The 19632-nt window shown below is 47.4% G+C and overlaps 1 protein-coding gene across 1 annotated transcript; it reads right to left on the reverse strand.

Annotated features, from left to right (window-relative positions):
* Window positions 1-5800: 5800 nt before the first annotated feature.
* Window positions 5801-16589, reverse strand: LOC142578502 (uncharacterized). Its single transcript, XM_075687882.1, has 3 exons — window positions 16503-16589; window positions 15973-16278; window positions 5801-7092 (listed from the first exon to the last, which is right to left on the reverse strand). The coding sequence occupies exons 1-3, from the start codon at window positions 16587-16589 to the stop codon at window positions 6649-6651; spliced, it is 837 nt and encodes a 278-aa protein (XP_075543997.1). The 3' UTR covers window positions 5801-6648.
* Window positions 16590-19632: the final 3043 nt, after the last annotated feature.

The following is a 19632-nucleotide window of genomic DNA, read 5'->3' on the forward strand; positions in this document are numbered from 1 at the left end:
ACACCGCAAATCCGTCGTCCACTGCCGCCGCCGCCAGCACGCCCACCCATCGCCCAGCGCAGCTACGCGAAGAAGACAGACCCTTATAGAGCACCCGACCACCGCCGGCTCTGCTATCACTGCGGAGATGCCGGCCATATGTACCGCCGATGTCGATACCACAATTTGGGTCTGAGAGGGTTCGCCGTCAACGCGCTGCATCCACAGCTTGGAGAGCGCCCACGTGACATCGCCGACTACCTGTCGTCGCAACGCCAAACATACACTCGCCCTGCACGGGGTCGGTCTGCAAGCCCATATGCGGAAAACTAAAAGCAGCAGCCGATGGAAGTGCGGTTGCTGTTTGTCGAACGCCGAAAATCTCGTCTCGACGACATATCAAGGAAACGCCGCCATCGCGACTAAGTTTGGAAGCAAAGAATATGCCGACGAAAGAGGACCTGACGACGCCCCGTACCAGTCACAAGTCAACGCGACGGAGCCGGGATCCGACTGCAAGGCCTAATTGCAACACAAGGGAAAGAACGACCGACCCCTACGTGCTTCTCGACGGCCACGCAGTCACCGCCTTAGTGGATACAGGAGCCGACTACTCCGTCATGAGTGGACCCATCGCCGCCCAGTTGAAGAAAGTTGAAGAAAGGGCATCCCATAATGCCGACTGGAATCTGCACGGCGAGAATTACCGTTTATGACCGGACTTACCCTGCCACCTTTGTTATCCTCCAACAGTGTTCACGAGACGTCATTCTCGGCATGGACTTTCTGAACCAACGCGGCGCGATCATCGACGTGAAGTCGAAGTCGATAACGCTGTCGGAAGATCAAGCGGCACCGCCGGAGAGCTCTCGTAGTCCCCAAGCCATGAGAGTGCTCAAAAATCAAGTTAGCATCCCACCTCACTCTAGCATTGCTATTTCCGTCGGTACCGAAGCACCCGCCGACGTACAAGGCGTCATCGAGGGTATCAACGTCTATTGCTCAACCGTGAAATTTTCATCGCGAGAGCGATCGCTTGACTTCACGGAGGGAAAGCGAAATTGATGCTGACAAACTTCAGCCAGGAGTTCAAGAACATGGGCAAGGGCACGGTGATTGCATTCATTGAGGAAACTGTGGGAACCAGCAATGCGTTTGTCCTCTCGGATTCTGCCGCATCAACCCCAATGATCATTGTTTCCAAACGAGACTTTGACATAAATCCAAGTCTCCTCATGATTAAGCAGCAACAGCTCAAAAGTTGGCTTCGACGATACAACGACTGCTTTTGGACGTCATCGATGATTTGACAAACACTAGTCGCAAAGCATCGCATAATAACCGAATAGTGCGCTCGACCACTCCGCCAAAGCCCTTATCGAGTTCTGACGTGAGAACGTGAAGCTATTAGGCAGCGAGTCGACGAAATGTTGTACGACGACATTATCCAGCCGTCTAAAAGCCCTTGATCATCTCGCATAGTTTTGGTGAAGAAATAGGATGGAACCCTGCGTTTTTGAGTCGATTATCGTCGACTGAATAAGATCACGAAGAAGAACGTATACCCCTCCCACGGATTGACAGCGCATTGGGCCAGCTTCTCGTCGACGGACTTCTCGTCGAATACTTCTCGTCGATAGACCTCAAGTTTGGCTACTGACAAATAGAAGTCGACGAGAGAGATCGCGAGAAGACCACCTTCATCATGCCAAACGGCCTCTACGAGTTCACAGTTATACCATTTGGACTGTGCTAGGCGCCTGCAACGTTCCAGCTCATGACAGACATGCTTTTAGCAGGATTAAAGTGCCGCTTCGCTTACGATGAGCTTCTGTTCATAGGCCACGTCATCAGCAAATCTGGAGTCCACCTACACCCGCACAAGGCAGCTGCCATCGCAAAGTTCCGACAGCCCATCGACAAGAAGGCAGTGCGTAGATTCCTTGGCATGTGCGCCTACTACAGGCGCTTTGTCAAGGACTTCTCACGCATCGCTGAAGCGCTGACACATCTAACAAAATGTGACGTTGAGTTCAAATGGGAAACGCCGCAGGCCGATGCAATTCAATAAACTCAAACGACGCGTGCAGTCGCCGCCGGTACTTGCGCACTTCGACGAGGACGCAGATACCGAACTCCACACTGACGCCAGTAGTCTAGGCCTCGGTGCCGTCCTAGTCCAGTGGAAAGACGGACTTTAACGGGGATAGCTTACGCTAGCCGGTCGCTCTCAAAAACGAAAGGCAATTATTCTACGACCGAAAAAGTATGCCTCACCATGACTTGGGCTACAGAGAAATTCTGCCCTTACCTATATGGCAGGCCATTCCAAGTCGTCAGTGACCATCACGCGTTGTGTTGGCTAGCGAATTTATAGATACTTCAGGATGGCTGGGGCGTGGAGCCTCAGACCGCAAGAAAATGACATCGCTGTAACCTACAAGTCCGGACGAAAACACTCTGATGCTCACTGCCTATCACGCACCGCTATTGACCGGCCGCCGCAAGGCGACGAGGAAGACGACGCCTTCCTTGGAATAATAAGTGCGGAAGAATTCGCTGAACAGTAGTGAGAAGACACGGAACTAAAAAGCCTCATCGAGTATTTAAAAGGGAATACCGACGTTACACCTAGGTCATTTAGCCGAGGATTGTCTTCGTTTTCGGTTCGCAACAACCTACTAGTAAAGAAGACGTTCTAACCAGACCGCGCCAACTACCTTTTTGTTGTTCCCTCAACACACCGTTCAAAAGTACCGCACGCCCTACATGATGACCCGACCAACGGGCACCTCGGATTCTCCCGGACGCTACTGAGGATACAGGAAAAGTATTACTGGCCCCGCCTGACCTGTAACGGGCCCCGCCTGGCCCGTTACATCAAGACAAGCCGCAACTGTCACATACGAAAGTCACCATCGACAAGGCCAGCGGGTTTACTACAGCCTATCCAGCCTCCTTGCCGACCATTTCAGCGGATCGAGATGGACTTCTTGCGACCCTTTCCGACGTCAACATCCGAAAAAAAGTGTACCGTCGTGGCGACGGACTAACTCAACCACTTCGTGGAAACTAAAGCTCTGCCGAATGATAGCGCAGCCGAAGCGACGAAATTCTTCGTCGAGAACATTATCCTGTGACATGGCGCCTCAGAAGTCCTCATCGCCGACAGAGAAACGGCCTTTACAGCGGAGCTCACCGAAGCCATTCTGCAGTACAGCCAGGCACCCCACAGGAGTACGGCTGCCTACCACCCACAGACGAATGGTCTTACGGAGAATCTGAACAAGACCCTCGCCGACATGGTAGCAATGTACGCCGATATCGAACACGAGGCCTGGGATGCCTTCCTGCCGTACGTAACCTTCGCTTACAACACGGGGGTGCAAGAAACAACACAGATCACGCCGTTCAAGTTGGTTGACGGCAGGAACCCGACGACGACTCTCGACGCAATGCTGTCGCACGTCACCGACGAAGAGAATCTTGACCTCGCCATCTATCTCCAGCGTACCGAAGAAGCCCGACAGCTCGCGCGCCGGCGGAGTAAGAACCAGCAGAGGTCCGACAGCCGACGCTACAACCTTCGACGCCGCTACGATGAGTACCAGCCCGGCCACCATGTTTGGATTTGGGCCCCCATACGCCGACGAGGTCTCATTGAGAAACTAATACGTCGCTCTTTCGGACTCTAGAAGATCATCCGACACATTGGCGCACTGGACTACGAGGTCGTGCCAGATGGCATTTTCCTATCATAGTGGCTCCGTTCACGAGCTGGAATAGTCCATGTGCGGCTTAAGCTGTTCTACCAGCGCTAACGAACTTAGGGATTTTACATAGCTGAACGTTGGACTTCTTTTTTGAACTGTGTTACTTTATACTTTGCTTCTTTGTTGTTTCGTCGGTTTTCTTTTATAAGTGTCCTTTTTGTTTTTACCTCTCCTCTTTGGTTTGCAGCATCGGGACGATGAGTTTTGAGAGGGAGAATTCACACCTGTACTTGTTTGTCTTTTTCGGCTGACCGCTTTCACTTTTAACAAATGTTACCGCTCAGCGCGAGGCACGCCCGCACGTATCGGAAGTTTCTCGAATGCCATCGATGGTTCTTTTTACTCTCTGTTGTCACCGTATCTTGTGTAAACTCATTTCATGCATGCGCGACGCGAATGGTCTAGAACTTTCAGGAAGAGACGCGGGCACCAGCGATTGCTCTGGGACCTTCGATGATCGATGTATAAAAGCCGACATGTTTAACCCGATGATCAGATATTTGACGATGGTCCACTGTGTCCGCCGACTGCGTTCGCCGCTGTCACCGTTCCTTTAGTGTAGTCTGTTTTTGAAGGGCAAGTTTGCCAAATAAAGCGCTAGTTTCGTCATTCCCAGTTTTGCTGCTGTCTTCACCGTCACTACTATGACAATAAAATGATTCACAAAGCTTCATTTCTTCATTCTTTATTCAAAGTTTTCACAGGCCGCGAGGTCAAGTATAGCGTGAGGGTGGTTAGGAAAGGTTAAACGTCATGAAAGAAAGAAGGAATCAACCTGTTACATTAAATCTAGCAGCATGATTTCTATGTTATAGTGGTAGAACATGCAATTTGCTTAATGGTTGTTAAGCTACAGTAAATCAACAATAGCAAGTCTACACGAGCCAAAGCCGCCTTTATTGCGCGCTTTCGATGATACTTTATTTAAGTAAGTAGATTTTTTCACATGACATGCGAGAAACGACGAAGAAATGCCTGCAGCGGACGCTCTTAAACTTCATGAAAAGTAAATCCAGAAAATAAATAAAAGCTGACGTCCGAATTCTCTTCTTTGATCGAGTCGCGGTGACCCGCACGGGACTCCAAGACTGAAAGATGCGCCGGTCCCTGAGAAATTGAATCTTGTTCCATCCGGACGGAGGCTATTCCCATTCCAAGTATTAGGTCTCCTCCAAACTCTTACTTGTACCTTCCGTTCAGGTAATATGGTGCAAGCCAATGGTAATACCAGCCTCGGATTTCTTCGTGTTTCCAAAGAGCGTTCCCTGTGTAAATGTGCATAACAATGCTCCAACAACGTGTGGTAGATTGGTGCTTGTTCTGTGCTGGCTCTTGCGATGCCCTCGTGTCCCGACGTGTCCCCGGCCACTTTTTTCGTAACATTACACTCTAGGCTCTAATACACTCTGAGCCAAGTGACAGAAAGGAGTTGAAGCTGAGGGAAAGTAACCAGAAGGCTAAATCCGGTATGCCCCTGCCCTGGAGAAAGCGAGCGCGGGGAGTAGAAAGCTGAGAAGGACTGACAGGGGGCGCAGACACAAAATCACAGTGGTTCGTTATCACCCCATACTATCTCAGCGCAGTAGCACTTATAGCACAACAAACGCCAATTTAGGCTAGAGCCGCTTGTTGACTTTAACAACTGCAACAGTGCTTTCGTCGCCCTCAGCTGGGATGGCTTGTTAAATCCGCATACTAAAATTATGTCCTCTGGTAACAGTCCTTTATCAAATAACGCTATCGAGATTGTGATCGCTCGCCTCTGTATATTCTGTATAGTCTCTGTATTAGAGAGGACAGTCACAAATAACGTGTTCAAGGTTCTCCTCGCCACCACAGTCATCACAGGCGGTGTTGTCGGCCATCCGAGTTGAAAGGCAAAATACTTCGTAAAAGCCACTCCGAGCCGTATCTAGCAAAGCACGGTAGCCTTGCGTCAACCGAGTCCAGCTGGGAGGGGAAGGCGGAGGGAATAGTCTAGGTGGATGTTTCATCGACTTGGAGAAAGCGATATCTCGTGTGAACACCCCACGTTCTCTAACGGCATCTGTTCATTATAATGATATCGACTCATCTTTGCTACTTCGAAGATCCGACCAAGCAGCGTTGCAAGCGTGTTGTTTACCTCTGACCTCGCAGTGACTTGGAAACCACTTGAATGTCACGTGGTGTCTTTTCTCCGCCAATGTATTGATTAGTTGTCTAATCTCGATTACCAGCTGTTCGAGTATTCTGCGCCGCAGGGATGATAGCAAAGACTGCAGTGCTGCCTTCGAGTCGCTGAATATTGACCATGTTCGACGTTGTTCTTGGCTAACCAGACGGAATACAGCGCGAACAGCTGCAAGTTCTGCAGCCATCGATGTCATTAGGTGGTACACCTTGAATCTGATGGTGGTGGTTCTCGCTGGGAAAATCATGGTTCCGGATAATCTCTGGACAGTTCCTAATCGGTCAGAGTGAATACATACGTGGTCGGCTTATCTCTCGCGAGTCTCGATGTTGAGGCTACGACATATTAGTTGATCTGTTTAACCCACTTTTATTGGCGTCTGACGTAATTTCACAAATCATTTCATTCACTTTTGCGCTTCTTAACCTGCAAGAGCAACCGCAGTTTGCAGTCTCCTTGTCTCTCTATTTGGAGCTGGAACCACTAAGTAGACGGAACCTGCAGTTTGTCTATTTTAGGGAATACGAACTATACAGACGCAACGCTAGGGCGAATCCCTAGGGCAGTATTTAAATTCCGAAGGAAATTCATCGTCTCCTTCCGCCACTGTTGACGTATAACGCGAGAACTTGCTATGACTATCTGCTCACCTATCCGTGACCGGTAATATTCCTGCACTATATCAACCTTAGCATGCGCTGAGGCACCTTTGAGGGCCGCAGTCTAGCCACTTTTGCCGTTTCCAGTCACAAGGTTAGCCGCTCGCTTCGCCCCTTCCAGCTTCTCCATATCCTCCTCCATCTTTTCCTGCTGGGCGCTTAAGCTTCTGACCAACTCCACTAGTTCGTTGATCCTACGCTGAAGCGTCGCGATACCATCCGCCTCATGTAGGCATCTGACTGACTCGGCGGCTCCACGCTCGACCGCAGTGACGTCTTGGATAGTGATGGCAGGGCCACCTGGTCTTGAAAACTTTGGAATTGTCACGTTTGGCGACCTGTTGCTGCAACCGCCAATGTAGTGCGCAGATAGCCTATCAGCAACAATGACCTCTCCGCACTGTTGACACGGGAACGCGTGGAAAGTGCATTCCGCTTCGTAGTGTTGCAGGAGCGCCGCCAGAGGGCCGATGAAATCGCATCCCTGGGGTTCGTTCCAGCAGTAAGCCTTAAAGAGAGAGGGAGGGAGAGAGAGAAAAGATACTTTGTATGACACAAGTGCTGTACGAATCAATAGTGTGTTATGTATTTCGGTTGCTAGACATAATAAAACTTCTAAAACATTCATTAATGTGCGTTGCCGGGGCAAATGTATCGCTTGTGATACATGGAGATATCTAGTAAGCCAGCTGCACCAAATACTTAAAATATCTGAGAAAGCACTTTCGCTAAGAGTTTTCGTCATATAGGGAAAATGACATTAAGAATTCGCAATTCGGCCCGGAAACAGAAGCATCGATTGTGACAAGAAATTCGCAGATAGCTGTACGAACTAAGGATAGTAGTTTTATCGGCCGTATGAACATGTGAACATTCGCTTACTAAAGAAATTAACAGTGATAGAATGAGTAAACGTGGCTGAACGAGGATGAAGACAGTGCTGTCTTTGTGTTTGTGCTACTTTCTACGTCCTTGTTTAGTCGCGCTTACACATTCTGTAATTGATTCTAACCAAATAGCCCGCCAACGTGTTTAACTAAGTTAGCAAGCAATGTGTCACGTGCGCACAGGTAAACATGAACAGATCTCGCTCGATGTGCGCGAAAACTCGCTGTCAAAATGCTGGAGTGATGAATGGCGGCAGCAGCAATCGAATTGACCTTCGTGCATCTCTCGCTTCAATGCGAAAGAAATGTAGTCACTGCGCATACGAAGATACCGGCACTACGCGCACTCTGAAGACATTGCAGTTCACTTTGAAGATAAGACTCGCGCGGGAATGCACTTTGGCCAAGTACCAGATCGCTTTCAAGACACACAAGTACCAGCAACGCGTCCCTACGGTGTCCGCCAGAGGCGTCTGCTACACTGTCAGCCATTCGCGTGCCCAACGCCATAGTAGACGCCGCGGATGTCTCCGCTGTGTATAGAGTGGCAGCCGAGCCGCCGGACACGGAGGGAGCCCTTCTGTTTCCCGCAGCGCACGCCTCTATCGTCAAAAGAGTGCTTGCTGCCCTCCTTAACTTTTGCTGCGAAACGCAGCTGAGAGCGCGGCTATAAGCCCCGCATCGCTCCTTCTTCAACCTTGTCCTTTTTTTTTTTTTGCCGCTTTCTTTCCTTCTTTTCCTGATCCTTTTCTCCCCACTCCCCTTACCCTGTGCAGTGCTGTTGAGGTGTCCTCCTTTGAGAGACAGTTACGGCACTGCACTTCTCTCTTCCTTTCTTCTAAAAATCACTACACACACAGAAGAAAGCCCTCTCTCCCTCGCCTGAAACCTGTGCGTCGCGCCTCGCGCGCGACAGGAGAGAGCACGCTTCCGACTCGCGTTGCTCGCTCGCGCACGAGAGATTCAAACCGCGTTCGCCGGCTCAACCTCGCCATGCCCTCGCACGCTTTCGCTCGGTCATGCAACATACGGCGTGCGGCAACGGTTTTATCGCCCTTGGACCTTGTACAGAACCTCACGGCGACGGCAGAAAAGCGCCTGCGAGATAAAACGCGCGATAAAAAGGCACCCGCCGCTGCTTTTGACGCCACCATTTTCAAGCGACTTTACGCTACCATTATCGTGTTGCTATAGAAACCCATAGCATTGATAGCAGCTCGAAGCTAGGCTTTGAAACAACTTTCGCTTTTAACGGTAGTACCAAGCGCTTCTGTTGCGATTTATACGTTTGTTTACAGATTATACTAATTTAAATGTGTTCTAGTTTTTAAACGAGAAGCCCAGAATAATTTCACTGCGACCCTGCCCACCTGGATTGCAGCGCTCTCAATTGGGGTTCCAAAATACGAAGCCTACGTTTTCGTCAAACTCAGAAAAGTGAGCAACCAATATTATCGATAATTCTGCATAAAACAGCCGACAGTATCGATATCAATCTCCATATATTTTTATGTCAATTCATTAAAGCATGCTATTGATAGTCCTACCTGTAATTTGGAGCCAGTTCTAGGGATATTACAAAACATTTTGCGGCAACTGACTACTACTAAACTCAGTACATCATTTTTTGAAAAGTGCTTGACATTGTCAGGTGTGAATTTAAGGGAAGTTTCTGCGGCGTTGAATCAGCACATTGTCCTCGACTATCGATTTTGCCCTTGTGATAAACCCCGCGATGCAGGCGTTGACTCTCCCTATAGGAGTTCATATCCGCTACACTTAAAAGCGAGACGCGAAGAGGGCTGGCTCGGAAGATGAAAAGGAATACGATGAACCAACCCTAACTGCTATCCAACAATGTGTTTAGCATGATTTGGGAGGTGGTTATTTGCATCACTGTGTGTGTGCACTATGGGTTATGGATGGCGCTCCCCTCCAAACGCGAGAACCAGCCGGTACTTCGAGCTCTACTTCCTCAAGGACCAGTTCGCAACTCCGTGCCGCGTCTCAAACGACCGCTTCTGACTCTTTAGCCCTTTCTTAACGAGAGCGATTGAGGCCGCTTGCAGTCACGAGAGAATAACACAGAAACGCTACCCTTATCACCATTATCACTGCACGGTGATACCGCTTCGCCATGTATTTTACCGAGTTATTAGATTGCACAATATCCGGGATCGGCCTACGAAAACGATAAGAAAGTCACAAAAATTGTGGTTAGTTAAGATAGAATACTGAAGGCATTAAAAGAGCAGGAAGCCAGGACCACCACGCCGGGACGCAGTGACAGGCGTGTCAGTGATAGTAACGAAGAAGAGACAACGCCACTCGCGAGACCGCGGGAAAGGCGATAAACAACCAGCGAATATGAATTTTGGGACACTGGTGGAGGGCGTGCCACTAAGAAAAACAGCTTGCAAAGGCGGCGACGCCATCGTCTATACGCCATCTCACAAGCTCATTGCACCAGGGTGGAAGCTACGAAGCGCGCGGAAGCCGTTTCCCTGCGCAACGCCAAATAGCTCGCTCGTTGCACGTTCTGTTCCCTAATCTGATCACTAAATGCGTATTGTTGTACGTATTGATGTAATTTAAGACCCACAAGGAGGCTTTCATCTTGATTTTTTAAGCTCCTTGATTTTGGTATTGAATTTTTTTTTCTTCTTTTCATTTTCTTTTTTCTACTTTCCGACAGGACTATTGAAGAAATAGTACCTTCACAATCGAATATTCTCTAGCAAATATGCCGGAAATCAATCCACGGCTTCAGCACGGATTTAAGCCTATTGCTCAGAAAGTACTCAGAGCTTTCTTGCATGCAGCTAAACGATCGTGGGAAGCAAACGCAAAAATATCGAAGCGGAGGCTTCTTGCGAAGTAGTGCGCCGTCATTAGAAAACATGGCGTCCGCCGAAGCAGTCGCATGTCGTCCTCACCGTTGTTTCAAAGTGCAAGGTTTCCCGAAAGAGGTGAAGACGTTAGCTTTAAACATCTTAGAATCTCTTCGTAAAGAGCGTGGATAAGGAGCCAGCATGAATGTCTGGTCAAGAGGACAGCGCAACTCACGGAGGTGAGCGAGTGGACGCTGTGCGAGTGAGTGTCGGAGAAAGAAAAGGCGGGCAGAGTGTTGACACCGAAGAAGCGTTCTGGCGGATGAGGGTGTGAGCGCAAAAGGAAGCTGGACGACTTTCACCCAGGGGTGTTACGAAGGGGCGTGCACAATTTTTTTTTTCAGAGTAACGTGATCCCCATAATCACCAAGCTGATGCGCCACTTTGAAGGGGACAAAGAGCTCCCGTCCATGTAGAAGGCAACTATATGGACATACTGTTGAAGGGGCTCGGCTTCCGATACAAGAGAGATAGAGAGACAAAGCTCTTTATTGAAAATGAAGAGTGTTTAGCCAGCGTATTTTCGCCTACATGCTACTCTGCAGGGAATGGGACAAAGGAGAAGAAAGGCCTCGAAAAAGTTGGGCAGAAGAAAAAAAATGCAGGTCGTGTGATCTTACCAGCAGTAGGGTAAGCATCCGATGCCACGAAGGTAGATGGTAAATGCAAAATAAAATAACGTCACAGTCTTGATATGACGACGTGCGGGAATCATAGTTTAGACAGCACGAAATCACAGTTGGCCCAAGAAACGTGGGCCAGCGCCTGCCACACGACTAGTCAATTGTGGGTTGATGAAAGTGTAGATACCCTACATAAGGGGCGTTGATCGCGACTGTCGACGGGCCTCTAATTCCTCATTGGCAAACGCGGCAAGTTTATTGTGACCCACTGCGGCAATGAAAATGGCTTTGTTGAAGATGCTTGGAAAGTGTTTCGCGTAAAAAAGAAGAGCTCATGCGATTATGACGAGGAGATGAATGGAGAGAACTAGTAAAACTGATTTACCAAGGAATTTCTGCCTTTTCTGTAACCTTGAAGTTTTATAGTTATGGTCAATGCACCTTATCATTTCTTGAAGCAGGAAAAGGTGCCGCGAATGAGCACCCTCAACACGCTAATACAGGACTGACTTTCTGCAAAGGCTACATATAGCCAGTTCATGGAAAAGGCTGAGCTCATGAAGCTCGTCGAAAACACTAGCTCGTGGTGAGACAGAGTTAACTGTATCGCTGCAGCATGAGACCACCTCGTTGTGCGCATGCCACCCAATCACTGTTATCTGAACGCGATAGAGCTCGCACCGGATTACGCCAAAGCTTTCGTGGCCAGCGACAACACGACTTTCAAGATTCAAGACGTGTAGCCGCTGGCAAGGAATTAAATGCAGCAAGAGAGTGCTGAGAGATGGAAGTACGTACAGGTCGTTCTAGACGAAGATTCGATGAAGAAAGTGGATCACATCATTGTTGATGATGTTGGCCGCCTGGACTCAGTGGTGCTGCACCTCGGAGAGGACACAACGAGTAGCGATTGCACAATATCTGCTGATGAAGACCACCTTTTTTGAAACCTTGCTCCTCCCGTAAAAGCCCACGTATTCACGGCAGACGGGCATTGTGAAACGTTTACAACTCCGCGATAAACGATTTAAATATGACAACTAAATGAAACCCGGCCCAAAGTTAGAGCCGTCTTAGCGGGCTCTTGTACACCGATTGGCAAATTGCAGTCTTATGGCATACCAAACGATCAAGGCAGAAAGCTGGGCTCGTTGGTGTGTCATCATTATTTAAAAGACTAGCGCAAAATAGCAGGGACAAAGACAGAGAAGACGACAGTACCTGTCGTCTTCTCTGTTTTTGTCCCTGCTACTTTGCGCTAGTCTTTTGAATAATTATGGTATACGCGGTAATTCTTTAAATTTATTACAATTATATCTCCGTAAACGGCTACAGTGCACATGTATAAATGGCGAAACCTCAACCCTCTTACACAATAAATTTGCGGTACCGCAAGGGAGTGTGCTGGGACCACTTTTGTTTAACATCTATATTAATGATATCGTAGATTTAGACAGAAGGGCAAAATTTATTATATATGCAGACTACAGCACCATTTCATTGGAAGGATCTGATATAAACCAGTTATCATCACAATGTAACGATCTACTAAAGAAGCTATCTATATGGTCTAAGGAAAATCAACTTAGGATTAATGCAACAAAGACAAAGGTTATGATATTTCATGCGAAAAACAAGAAAGCAACGTTAAACTATAACATTATTTTTGAAGATCGAGAAATAGGGATTGTTGACAGTTACAAAATTCTTGGTGTTCATTTTTCATCTACTTTAACTTGGGATACACATGTAAGCTATCTATGCAAAAAACTATCCTCTGTGACAGGAGTACTATGCCGTTGTCGCGGCATGCTGCAAGCCTCCGTCAAACTACAAATATACTATGCCCTTTTCAATTCACTCCTAAACTACTGCGCATTGGTCTGGTACACGACAACTAAAGCCAATATAAACAGACTTTTGACATTGCAGAAAAAAATGATTCGTCACACGGGAAACCTAGAACCTTAGTCTACGACTAGAGATGCATATAAATTGTTTAATATTGTCAGAGTGGATCACCTTTACACATACCGATTATTATATGTGATGCAATTTTCTGAGACATTAGTAAAGAACTTCATTGAACGTCTAGCATGCTTAGAACACCGTCACCCTAGGATAAACACGAAAAAATCTGACAAATGGATTAGTCCACATTTCCGTACATGCTGCTACAAAACCAATCGCTGGCCTGCAACTTACCGTTTATTCTCAACAAATATGTGGGTATTGCAGGTTACAATAGGATGCAACTGAGACAATATTTTGTTCAGTTATGATATGTTGTTTCAGTGATAACATGCCGTTTCCATTGTCTTGTTTTCTTATTTTTCTCCTGCATATATATATTTCGCTGTCATTACTACGGTGCACTATGACATAGTTATTTATAATACAGTTATGACTATTATGTTTTCTGCCTCACATATATCTATATGTCTACTACAGTGTTTGATCGCGTGCCAAGGGGATGTTGCCATGTAAGGTCTTTTGGGCCCCGTCAAGCTGCTCTCGTAGCTTTTAGCCCAAAATGACCATGCAGTTTCTGTTTATTTTACTGGAAAATAAAGATTGATTTGAAGCCATTCGTGAGAAAGTTGGGTTTGCCGCATAGCGTGTTCTGCTGACGGACCACGCCACGAAGTCCCGAGGTGCGAGCTATATCCAGTTTCGCTGTAGAACGACGTAATACCCATAAAAACAAAAGTAACCTTACAAGAAAGGGGCTACCTGTAGATGTTATTGGCTTCCGTGAGGAGCAATGGTAGGTCGTGGACACCCGGTAACTACGCTACAGAACGCAAACGAACAAAAGTATTACTCGATAATTGCGGTGCGATCTATTTGGCGCTAGGCAGCGAAATAAGCTCAACGTAACAAAAATCGTGAAAAAATTTTTGAGCTCGGCGTAGTTGGATTCGAACTTGCGCCCGCGGAGACTCGCACGATCTCGCGGTAAAGGTGTTCAATCGATGAGGCCATGGTTGAGAGCGAGCACGGACTAATACAGCGCTGAGGAGCTCGCCTTTCTGATCTGTTGATATCCGGCCAGTTTTCGCAGTGCTGCAACCAACTTGTGAGATGGACTATATAGTTGTCTTCGTCGGAGATTGGAAAGTGCGCAAAGTTGAACCGGTGATAGGAGCTAGAGCACGCGCGGATGAGCGAGTCCCGATTAGCGCGTTTGCCGGGAAAACAAGCGGTCGGCACTGTGATAGCGACAGCCGAGCTACATTTGTGGTACAAAACAGAGGAACGAAACCTACTGGAGTTAGTAGACATTTAGGCGGATGTTTTTCATGCTTCCCGCATCGAAATGCTGCCGGAGCGCCTGGAATCTGATCCTGCGACTTAGTACTTAGCAGCTCAGTGCCATAGCCCCTCTAAGCCACCTGCAGCGCGGATGCATTTGTAATGTATGTCCGTGTGAAACATAGTCGAAGAGTTCTATAGTAAACGCACTCACAGAAATACGTCTGTTAATGACTGGCGGCTGTCTGCGTCATGTGCATTGAAATGAAGATGCCGTAGAGATGATGACACTGCACCCTTTCGGCTAAACCGCTGGCGCTCGAATTTTTTATATGAACAGATTTCCGTGGTGCGAACAATTTATTGGTACATTTAATCTCACTCCTTGTTTCTTTCGTTAAGAATAAATTAGGATACGCGTTGCTTATAGCGGCGCCTATCAGGGAGTGGAGATATTGCGAAAGCTAGAGCTACTGTATACATATACAGATCAGAGAGAAAGGAAGCATGGTGCCATCTACATTGACAACGCTCAAACAAGGCGCAGGTTGTGTTCAGCCCGTAGCGCATAGTTTACCCTTAACAGTGACAGGTAGCACCACAGTTCTGCTGCAATAATTTCTTAATTTTATGCTAGACGCCACCGTGAGCGACTCGTACGTGCAAGCAGTGCACCCACACTAGTTCCATTGCATCCTCTGCGATATTCAAATATGAATGAGCCAGCATTTTAACTGGAAGAGTCATATACAGTCAAGAGCAAAAGCCTAGAGACCACGGCGTCATCAAAAAAAGTGTAATTTCTTCTAGCACAGCCGTACAACATTAAATTTCGTAAATGCATGACGTTGGTCAAACTAGCGCGCGTAGCCAGTACCATTTGATTTCAGCCTGTATTGTAGGCTGCGAAGAAAAATATTTAGCGGCACCTCTGATCACCAGACTTTTGCTCTCGGCTGTGCATCTGGCGTCAGCAACAGCCTGTAATTTGCCTTCGGCACCACATCACCTTCTTACAAAGTGGCCGCCGAGCAGGGGCTAGCTGTGTGAAGTTAGCGGCTCTCTTTCCTAATAGCTTAGATATTATATTAAGGCCGGCTGCGGAACATTTAAGAACACTTTTGTAACAGCTTCAAAGCTCAAGAACTAGACTCGCACGCACGCACGCAATGCCACGCAACAAACACCCAAGTCGCCCTTTTTTCACAAAAGCGTGATTTCCTGTGCTCTGATGCTCTTGCGAAGATGAATTACCAGCTAGCCCAGCTGCAAGTTCTTCTAACGTATTAACACGGCAATCAAATGTCATTACTTTCGTTATTAAAAATTATTTGTTCAAACCACCCCAGGAGTCATCAAAAAGGAAAAGGGTAGCAGAGGCGGCAAATCGGGTGCAAAAAAATTTTTTGATGCTCATCCCAGGCCTTGCACCCACTCGGTTGAAGCCTTTTCTTTCCTACAGCACATCATTAGCCACCGCCCGGAACATCTGCTCAGCCGGGGGCAGACACACGCTCAGGCCAATTCCTTGGCTAACAAGTGTTGTTCGCAGTAAAAGCAAGAAATATATGCAAAATCCTTGGAGCACCTTAATGAAGAAAGCATGAAAATAACCAATGTTTATAGCCACAAAACGCTCTGGCGGATTGCACTCAAACACAGCACAAACGCTCAGAAGGCAAGCCTGACACCCTCGCTGCTGAGGCGGAGGGAGATCGTGGATTTTTTTTACCTTCAGGTCCCGCTTATTCCTGGCTGTAAGCTGCACTTCTTGGCACTCGTCCTTGCGAAATGGCTCTCCGTCCAGCGGGCAGACGCTACCGCCATCACGGATGATACAGCCAGCTTGGCACCGCCCGCACAAGCCATGCAAACAGGGAAGCCTGATTGTCTTGCTTCGAAGAACGTGGCACACGCTGCAGGCATAGTAATTCAAGGCGGCTTCGTCGGCAAACCGCGTCGGGCGCCAATTGACGCCCCTCACCGAGCCGGTTACTCGGTGCACACCTCGGCGCCCGAGATGTAGTGTGGTAGCCATCTGTGGCAGCGATTGAGAGGCACTGCTGAGGCTTCAGTGAGCGTCAGTCCCTGCATTTGCTATCACGCGAGATCGGATAACGTCGTCAGATAGCGCAGTCCTAGGGGCGATGGCTGTGGAAGCAGCGTCGGACGCGCCTGTAGGGTGCACTCTACATATGTGCCGCTGGAGGCGCTTCCAACAATCTGTTTCGTTCAAATACACTCGTTTCTGCTCTATCACACTTCCTTTGTGCGCTCTTTGTGGCCCAAAGATGACTTGCTGTACTCGTTGTATGACTCGTAGGCAGGCATCTGAATGGTGTCAATCATGTGGATGGATGTGGCCACTATTGGCCCGAGTTTTGTGTCTGTGTGTGTGTTTGTGTGCGTGTGTGCGTGTGTGTTTGTGTGCGTGTGTGCGTGCGTGCGTGCGTGTGTGTGTGTGTGTGTGTGTGTGTGTGTGTGTGTGTGTGTGTGTGTGTGTGTGTGTGTGTGTGTGTGTGTGTGTGTGTGTGTGTGTGTGTGTGTGTGTGTGTGTGTGTGTGTGTGTGTGTGTGTGTGTGTGTGTGTGTGTGTTGGTGAATGCTTTGTCATGCCCCGACACGGCTCCACAAACACCTCCTAGAATCGTTTTCAATGTCGACGTTTATGCGATCATCACGGAACCAATGTAGCGACAGAGCGTATAGCCATATTCACTTCTATGCCCGGTTCTGTAGTCATTCGCAACACTTTTAGATAAGCCAGGAACGGGACAGTTTTGCCTCACATTACACTCCAACGATACACCTTTTTCATAAATTTTAGCCTGGGATATATAGAGTGGTTTGCGGATAACGGCAAAATGACACTCTAATGCTTGTAGCCATTTCTTTACAAAGGCCTTCAGTAACCTACACAGATTAAACGTTTATTGTTCGTCACTCACAACATGCTTGTCACGTCAAGGAATTACAGCGCGCCTCGCATGGTTAAACGAGGAGACTTGGAAAACTCACCACCGCCTGCTTTAACGCATAAACATTGACCGAAGAGTACATAGTAATAATTTTGAATACCATTAACTAACCAACAAATTTTAAACTTTCCTTACACGACACCCATAAGATGCCCCTATTTTCTCTTAGTGTGACATGTTCGCCGTTAGTGGTCCTCCCCGGGAATTGGGAAGAAATTGTAAGTGAATCAGTGCCAGGACTTCACGAAGCTGCCGGTTAATTTTCTGTGCGAAAGCAAGTTACATCTCTTATATAGCAGCCGACAAAGAGGGCTTTTCGGGATTATGGACTCTGGATCTTTTCCCAAACAGCACAGGCAGCACTTAAAAATTCCAGCGCACTTCAGGCAAAAAGTGCGAAAATAAATGAACACGCCCATTATCTGTTACAGAAGAATTTGCAGCGTTTCGCTCCTGTTGTAAAACAAAATGGTAGGCGACCCTTATCTCTGATTTAGGTGCCATTTAGTGACACTCGCATCTCGGCATCGTTCTTTAGTTTAACGTTAGGAGAACGCCACGCACGAACCGAACTCGGTGGCAACTGTTTTCCATTATTAGCTGGTTAAATATCATGCCACCTCCTTGCGTGACGTCATTAGGGACAGCATTACTTTCGCTTTCTACTTTCGGGTTTCCAGGAACATCGCCAAAGTCGTGCTCACGTGGCAGGTCTCTAATATCTACGATTCTGCGTTTGGTATGCGGTAATCAGTTATTTATAATTCTTGTTATTCCAGTCACTTCAGTAGCTCAACTTTTAAACTTATGCTCTGATATGTTAAGAAACCCATGAATTTTGTCTGTACTATGTTTTTCCATTTTTCCTTAATTATTTTGAATTTCGTTCCTGGTCACTTCAGTGATTTCTAATTAATTCTACTTATTCGAGACACTTCAGAAACTCAACTCGTAACTAACTTACGCTCTGATGCCCTATCTGTAATGAAACCAATGAATGTTGTACTGCGCTATGGTTTTTCTTTTTTTCTTATTTATGTTGAATTTCGTCCCCGGTCGTCTCAGCAGGTGAAGCGGAAGTGGTGCGCAAGAAATGGGAGTGTCATTTGATGCTCGTGCAACAATATCGCTAAATGACAGCAATTGCAAGTTTTCATTTCAGTAAAATCGCACAATGTTGGAGCGCCGTTGCGGGCCGCGTTATCTGAAAAAGGAAGCTGGTAGCGGAATGCATCGAGGCATCTGCAGAAAAATCTTGACCGCCTAAAGGTTGCCGACCCATTCCGATTTGCAAATTGTGATTGAGTCTGCGAGTGCTTGGAAAGGAAACTGACGGAGATTCACAGTGCCTTCAGTGCAGACATAGAGACCGTGTACTACTCTCTCGCGCACGCTCAGATTCTTAAGCATATAAAAGAGTGCGTAATTTGTGGTAATGACGAACAAGGCTTCATGGAGGGGTGTGGTGTTTCGACAGAAGCCTCTCTCGAGTGCTCTTTTAATTTAAATTCTGCTTTCGTTTCGTGGTATGGTAATATTTTTGTACAAAAATATTGCGTTTGCATAGGTTTGTTTGTGGCACCTATTATCAGTGACATTGTTCTGGTGTTTACTGAAAGACAATTAGTGCCACCTTGGAGAGCTTTCCTGGGGTTTTTTTACGTTACGCTTATGAATTCTTGTTTTCTGTCGATAGTGGCGTTCACCCTGCGGTTGTTGGCCATGTGTTGAATGCTTTCATTACAGAATACGGCAAGGGCCTGACCTTCACGTTCAACGTTCCAGAAAATAAGCAGCTATGGATGGATGGTGAAAAGCAAAAACACACATGCACGTAGATTAATGGGCATTTTAAGAACCCCCCAGGTGGTCCAAATTTTCGGAGTGCCCCACTACGGCGTGTCTCATAATCAGAAAGTGGTTTTGGCACATAAAACCCCAAAATTTAATTTAATAAGGTGGATGGATAGATTGATGGATGGATGGATGGATGGATGGATGGATGGATGGATGGATGGATGGATGGATGCTATGAGCGTCCCCTTTAGAACGGGGTGGTGGATTATGCATCCAAGCTTTTGTTATGGTACTGCCTAATATCTATGAATATAGCGACCTATGCAAAAAAAGAAAAAAAGAAAAGGAAAAACCCCCGATGAATTCCCATAATCGAACTTTCTGAACCCTTATTGTGAACATTGTTTTCCTACGCCTCCGCTGTTTTCATACCCCCACCGATTTTCCAAGCAAGATCAGGAGGCGAGCGCCATCTGGGGATTTTGCAAGAAACCCAGCGGCGCGCGCGAGCAAGACCACAGCAGCAGAGCCCGGAAAGTCGGGAGAAAAGTAAATGATGGCTTCCCCTTAAAGAGAGATAAGCGCAATGTGCTAACCACGTGCACGAATGTCAGAAAA

The sequence above is a fragment of the Dermacentor variabilis genome, chromosome 4 (genome assembly GCF_050947875.1).
Source record: "Dermacentor variabilis isolate Ectoservices chromosome 4, ASM5094787v1, whole genome shotgun sequence".
NCBI lineage: Eukaryota > Metazoa > Arthropoda > Arachnida > Ixodida > Ixodidae > Dermacentor > Dermacentor variabilis.

Excerpts from the sequence above, each read along its gene's own strand:
- LOC142578502 (XM_075687882.1), bottom strand. The coding sequence starts at position 16,589 with ATGATTGACACCATTCAGATGCCTGCCTACGAGTCATACAACGAGTAC. Across the intron at positions 16,279-16,502 it reads ACAAAGAGCGCACAAAGGAA|ATGGCTACCACACTACATCT; the intron begins GTGTGATAGAGC and ends TCGCTGCCACAG. Across the intron at positions 7,093-15,972 it reads GGAATAAGCGGGACCTGAAG|GCTTACTGCTGGAACGAACC; the intron begins GTAAAAAAAATC and ends TCTCTCTTTAAG.